The sequence below is a fragment of the Miniopterus natalensis genome, chromosome 11, assembly GCF_054644295.1.
Source record: "Miniopterus natalensis isolate mMinNat1 chromosome 11, mMinNat1.hap1, whole genome shotgun sequence".
NCBI lineage: Eukaryota > Metazoa > Chordata > Mammalia > Chiroptera > Miniopteridae > Miniopterus > Miniopterus natalensis.
This window is the reverse complement of record NC_142091.1, coordinates 5,640,317-5,646,428: the sequence shown is the minus strand read 5'-3', so window position 1 is coordinate 5,646,428 and position 6,112 is coordinate 5,640,317. Positions and strand designations below refer to the sequence as shown.

The 6,112-nt window shown below is 63.2% G+C and overlaps 1 protein-coding gene across 3 annotated transcripts; it reads right to left on the bottom strand.

Moving 5' to 3' along the window:
- Positions 1-528: 528 nt before the first annotated feature.
- On the bottom strand, positions 529-5,665 carry THY1 (Thy-1 cell surface antigen). Of its 3 annotated transcripts, none has more exons than XM_087821475.1 (4): positions 5,635-5,665; positions 3,194-3,247; positions 2,403-2,738; positions 529-1,970 (listed from the first exon to the last, which is right to left on the bottom strand). In XM_087821475.1, the coding sequence occupies exons 2-4, from the start codon at positions 3,228-3,230 to the stop codon at positions 1,858-1,860; spliced, it is 486 nt and encodes a 161-aa protein (XP_087677601.1). In that variant the 5' UTR covers positions 3,231-3,247; positions 5,635-5,665; the 3' UTR covers positions 529-1,857. The 3 variants fall into 3 exon arrangements, with proteins under 3 accessions (XP_087677601.1, XP_087677602.1, XP_016063133.2); XM_087821476.1 differs by lacking the exon at positions 5,635-5,665 and adding an exon at positions 5,310-5,415; XM_016207647.2 differs by lacking the exon at positions 5,635-5,665 and having other exon boundaries at positions 3,194-4,718.
- Positions 5,666-6,112: the final 447 nt, after the last annotated feature.

Sequence of the window (6,112 nt, the reverse complement as noted above, 5' to 3'; positions counted from 1 at the left end):
TAGAAGCTGGTGGCATGAATTTAGATGCTAGGTCTTTTAGCAAATGCTCAAAAAGACTCCTTTTATCCAGAGCTAAACAACAAATGAGTCAACCTCTGGGTAGTTGCCACCCTCCTCCCTCAATTCCCTGCAACAGCAGGGAAGGTGTCTGGGAGCTGCCTCACTCTGCCAGCGCCTGGGACCTGGCACCAGCGTGTGATCCTGTCCTAGCATCAACCCCAGGACAGCTTCAGTACTCTCTCCCACCCCCTCCTTTCCATGGCCTTGTTGGATGGAAGAGAGGCCGTCCTTGCACCCTGATGATGCGGGCGGCTCCCACACACCCACTCCTGCTGCTTCTACTGGCCCTAGCACTTGCCCTCTCCATAGCAGACATAATTTGAGGGGGCATTTCCGAGAACCAGATCTGAGAAGAAAAAGTGGACTCCACATCTTAGTGCTTATTAGCATATTTCAGAGCCAGGGCCATGTGGCTCGGTCCGCACACGGGCAGGTGAGTCTGTCATTACCGCCAGATGAGTCAGCAGAGATGGAACATTCATTTATTTGGGCAAATGTGTCATGTGAGAGTTGTTCAGAGTCGTCCAGCATGCATTGGTCCACCCCAGGGGCTGGGGGAGGGGAAGGGCTGATGAAAGCAGGGAAGAGGGACAGCAAGAGGTGGCAGGTGGGGCCTCCTGGACGCGTGGTTAAAGGAGGCGCCAGGACGACAGATTCCAGAGGCTTGGTTTTATTGTGCAGCTTTCTTTTTCCTCAGTGAGATGCTGTAAGCTGTGGTGGCACTATGCATGGCCACAGGACAGGGCAGAGCTGCTGGGTGGGGAGCTGGGTGCTGGGAAAAGTCATTTCTCAAGGCATGTCCCATGCTCGGGTCTCACTCCATGGCCGGCCTCAGGCCCCCCGGAGATCCCTGAGAAAGCAGGTTGTGGGGCAGGGGCTGCCTGAGGCTCAGGCACCAGCCAGCTGGGGTGGATACTGGCTGAAGAGGGAAGGGGAACACACGTGGGCCAAGCTGCAGGGCTCTGGGGCTCCCCATGGCCTGCCTCGCTGCCTCAGGCCAGCATCCTGGAAGTTCTTAGGAGCTTAGGACAGCCTGGGCCACCCTCTCAACTACTGGGTGAGGCAGTGAGGGACAGCAGGCTCCCCTTTCTGGCCTCCGTAGGTAGGGAGGGATGATGGACTCTCCCTTCTACCCCCGAAACCCTCCATTGGCGCTGCTCTCTGGGCAGAATCTGTATCCACTGCCCCGTGACTGGGCCCAGGCCCCGAGGGACCTCTGCAGAGAAGAGGACAGCTTTTGTGCTGTGGTAGAGAATGCTCCTAGAGGTGCTCTACTCTCTCACACCATTGACCACAAAGTCCTGGCAGTGCCCTCACATCTGGGGGTGGGGGTTGCTTAGGGATGCGTGAGGCCCAAGCACACCCCATCCTCCTCCTCATCGAGGTTTCTCCCAGGGCGGCCTGGATCAGGTGGGTAAGGATGACCCTCAGGGACTGGTACTCCTCCGCCCTACAACCCCTCCTATGGCCCCGCTCTTCATCAGGTCCCCACCCTGGCTTCCCTTTTCATAAACTCCAGAAGAAAAGGAAGGAAAAACCCTAAATAAACCAGACAGAAGCAGCTCTGGAACCAAGAGGAAATAAGCAATGGTGCGTGGAGAGGGTGTGAGGTGGCGGTGGGTGGGGTGGCGGTGGGGAGTGGGTACCTGATGGCATGCAGCACTGGGACACCTTATGAGGGATGGGCCCATTTCTCCCGAGGCGTGTGAGGGATGGGGGGAGGGGTCAGCCGACCCAGAAGAGGAGGATCTCTGGACTAGGCCTGTGTCTTCCTGTGTCCTCCATGGGCCCAGCCAGTCACAGGGAGATGAAATCCATGGCCCGCAGGAGGGGCAGGGAGAGCAGGAGCAGCAGCAGCCAGGAGGTGTCCTGGGCCAGCAGGCTTATGCCCCCACACTTGACCAGTTTGTCTGTGGAGAGAGAGGGGTAGAGCGGCAGAGCAGGAATGGGGGGCAGGACCCAGGCCCAGAGCAATGGTGCGTTTCCTTGGGGAGGCTGTGCCACGATGTTCTTAGCTGGAACCAGGGCCAATCTGGTCTAACAGAACCAGCCACCTATACCACGTGCAGGTCCCTGAGCCCTTGCACTAACATCACATCAAATCTGTACTAAGCATCCTCACAAGAAAACTGTGTGAGGTGGCTGGAGTCAGGTCTTCCGGGCAGGAGGGGGGACTGTGGAGGCCAAGGACTGTCGTCAGTCATGCTGCCTCTGCTACCCGTCTGCTGGCCTGCCTGACCCTCCCCATCCCCCATTCACACTACAGGCGGCGATGCCCCAGGGAGGGCAGGGAGGTTATGGGGCCCCTCTTGGCTCTGGCCCAGCCAAGGAGGCTGACTCACCTCTGAGCACGGAGATATTCTTGCTGGAGAAGGTCGGGGGCTGGCTCGAGAGGCGGAGCTCGCATGTGTACAGCCCCTCGTCCTTGGTGGTGAAGCCGGACAAGTAGAGGACCTTGATGTTGCTTCTGCTGGTGGAGTTGGTGCGGGAGCGGTACGTGTGCTCGGGCACCCCCACGTTGCCGAGGAGCACGTGCTTCTTGGAATCTCGGGTCAGGCTGAACTCGTACTGCATGGGCAGGGTGGTGGTGTTCTCGTGGCGGCAGTCCAGACGAAGGCTCTGGTCCACCAGGCAGGCCGTCAGGCTGGTCACCTTTTGTCCACTGGCCACCTGCAAGACTGGCACCAGCAGTGTCTCCTCTGAGCTGGGGGACCTGTGGAGCAGGAGGCCTCCCGCCGCCATGAACCAAGAACAGTGGAGAAGGGCCTGGCCAGGGTACTCAGGGTCTGCGCTGAGTACCTCACCCCACCTCAGCATGCCGCAGCCCCCAGCCCCCCTTCCTCATGCACTCTAGTCCTAGGCCCCACCAGTGTGTCCCAGGGGCAGGAGACCTTGGGGAGTTGATGCAGGTTCCTGGTGCCCACATGGAGATTCCAACCTAATGTGGGGTAGGCTCTGTGAAATGTTTCCAAAACCACCTCAGGCAGGCAGATCAACTAGGTCGCGCAGCTGACTTAGAGATGAAGAATCCCCTTTCCCTCAGTCATCTCTGCCTGGAGAAGCCTTGAGGAGGACCTAGCTTCTCCGAATGGAGGGGGGGCCTTGGAAGCCCAGCCCCGCCCCTTTCCAGTACCTGTCAGCAGGAGGGCGATGCTGATGGTGGGGTTCATGGTGCTCAGTTCTGAATCTGGAGGTGGGAACAGGATGGGAGTTAGCCGGGAGATGAGGCAGGTGTGCCCACACCTACTGCAGGGCTGGGTGCCTGTGGGACACATGCCATAAGGGCCGGGCAAGTGTTTAAGCCCTTCCCTACAACCTGCCCTCTCCCTACTTCCTCGACCGCGACACTGCTGCTTGCTGCTTCTCCCCGGGGAAGGCCAAAGGGAGGCGGACACGCCCTCTGACACTGGGCATCTGTGTGGAACACTTGCCAGTTGGGCAGCTTTCAGCAAGTGAACAACTTTGTCATTTCTTCTCCCCTCAGGAAGCAGGGGATTCCTGTTTTGGGATTGTGGTAAAATCCACATAACACAAAACTTACCATCTTAACTATTTTAAGTGTTCAGTTCAGTAGTGTTAAGTTCAATTAGTGTACAACCAATCTCCAGAACTTTTATTTTAATTTTTACCCTCACCCGAGGATTTTCATTGATCTTAGAGAGAGGAAGGGAAGGAGGGAGGGGGAGAGAGTGAGTGAGAGAGAAACACAGATCGGCTGCCTGCCACACCCGCTCCCGCCAGGACAAACCTGCAACCTGCGTGTGTGCCCTGACCCCAATGGAACCAGCTACCTTTCGGTGCAGGGGAGGAGCTCCAACCAACTAAGCCACACCCGCCAGGGCTCCAGAACTCCCCCCCCTTTACCCCCCAGAACTCTTTTTATCTTCCAAAACTAAAACTCTCTTAAAACAAAAACTGCATCCTAGCCGGTTTTTCTCAGTGGTTAGAGCGTCAGCCAGGTTCAGTTCCAGCCAAAGGGCACGTACCTCGGTTGCAGGCTTGATCTCAGGCCCCAGTTGGGGTACCTGTGGGAGGCAACTGATCGATGTCTCTCTCTCCCCTCCCTCTATTTCCACTCTGGAAAGCAATGGAAAAATATCCTCGGGCGAGGAGTAAAGAAAAAATAAAATAAATAAAACAAAAACCGCTCATTCAGGGACTTCCTAGCTCAGAAGAAAATCCCGTGTCCAGACGGTTCCTGGCATATAACAGATGCTCAAAAGACACTGAATGAATGAAAGAATCTGAGCTCTGGGTAACCACAGGGTTGTGATGTCGTTAAGAAAAATGACAACTATCCGGCCCCACGCTCCACAGCGGGGCCTGCACACTGCCTGCCCTCCTGGCGACCGTGAGGCTGGGGACGGCGTCCCGCGGGGCCAGGCGCTCCCAGGCAGAACTGTCCTCGCCACGCGGCGAAAGCTGCTGGCTGCAGACGTGGGGCAGCGACGGCGCCCTCCCACCGCCCGCGTCCGCCTGCGCAGACCAGGCGGTTCCCGAGAGCCGCTGTGCGGGCGGGATTCGCGGGCCCGCAGTTCCCAGTGCCGGCTTCGGCGGCCTCTGCGGGCTCGGCCCTGACTTTCCCCCCTTTCGGTCTAGGCCGGCAGGGCGACCCGGCAGGTACCCTAGACGCCCGCGCCGGGCTCGCCGGGAGGGGCGCAGGGGGGCGCCCGCGAGGGGGCGCGGGCCGCGGGGGCGCGGGGCGCACGGCCGAGTCCGGGGCTCCCGGCGCTCGGTCTGCGGCGGGGAGACGCCGCCCCCCGTGGCTGCGGCCGCGGTAAACACCCCCTCGGACCCAGGTCGAGAGGGACCCGGAGGTGCTGCTGGAGAGGAAAGGGAGTTGGCAAGCGGCTCTGATTCGCGGACACCGAGTTAGGAGCAGAGCCGCGGGCCCGGGGGCCTAGGGGCTGAAGCGGCCGCTAGAACAAGACAGGGGCCCGGCGGGGGCTGGAGGGGGCTGGAGGGGGCTGTGCAGCCACAGGGAGGGCTGGAGGCGACGGGAGGCGGCCGGCCCTCACCCCCTCCACCCGCGTCTCCGCAGACCCCAGCCCCGGCAGCCCTGCCCCCGCGCCCCCGCCCCGCGCCCGTCCCACGGGCCCCACCCTATTCCTCTCCCGCGCGTCAGCCTCTCCCTCCGCGAGGAGGGCCCCCTGCCCCTCCCCCGCCGCTCCCCAGGGCTCCCCTCCCCCGCCGGCCTGCCCGCCGTGCCCGCGGCACTGCGGCTCCGCGGCTCGGGCGCCCGCACCCACCCGTCGCGGGGCAGCTCCTCCGGCGCGCGTGCCCCCCGCTCTGCAGCGCACCCGCCTTCGCGAGCTCGGCTCGGAGTCGTCCGGGCGGAGGGCAGAGCGCGAGGGTGTCCTCGGCGCCCTTCCTCCCGCCCGTCCTCCAGCCGCGCAGCCCCAGGACCCACCCGCCCCCGCGGGCGAAAGCCCCGAGGCCTCCCTGGAAAGGCGGCTGCGGCCCGCCCGCCCGCGGGGTTGCGCCCGCCCTCGCCCCTGCGGGGGGCCCGGCCTCCCTCCCGGGGCGCCCGCGGCGTCCCCGCGCCCGGGGTCCCGCCCTGGCCCCGGCGCCCACCTGCGCTCCCGCCCGCGCGCCGCCGCTCCTCCGGACGCCGCCGCCAGCCGCGCACCCGCGCCCGCGGTTTTCCCCGGGATGGGGCGGGGGAGCCGGCGGCTCGGCCAATCAGGGGCCGAGGGGGGGCGGGCGGCGCGCGGGGGCGGCCCCAGCGGGGCGGGGGGGCGGCCTGCCGCGGGAGGGGCTCGCGGGGGCCCGCGGGCCGGGCAGTGACCTTGGGGACCAGGCTGGGCAGCCCAGGGGCCGCCGCCCAGACCTCCGCGAGGGTCGCCCCCTTGGAAGGGTTCACCCATTTTTGCAGCCTGGCTTCCGAGACGGGTGGGAAAACCAGGGTACGGGGAGGGCGGAGGGGCCGCGGCGGCCCGGGGCGGCGCGCCCACCTCGCTTCCTTTTCAGCCGGACCTCAGCTCGGAGGGAGGCCCCGGCCAGGGCTTTTGGAGTTGGGGTGCCACAGGCTCTTTCCAAAGGAAGATGGCGG

Coding starts and splice junctions, on each gene's coding strand:
- THY1 (XM_016207647.2), bottom strand. CDS start 3,587: ATGTGGATTTTACCACAATCCCAAAACAGGAATCCCCTGCTTCCTGAG. Junction 2,739..3,193: donor CATCGCCCTCCTGCTGACAG/GTACTGGAAAGG, acceptor TGCTGGTGCCAG/TCTTGCAGGTGGCCAGTGGA. Junction 1,971..2,402: donor GAATATCTCCGTGCTCAGAG/GTGAGTCAGCCT, acceptor CTCTCTCCACAG/ACAAACTGGTCAAGTGTGGG.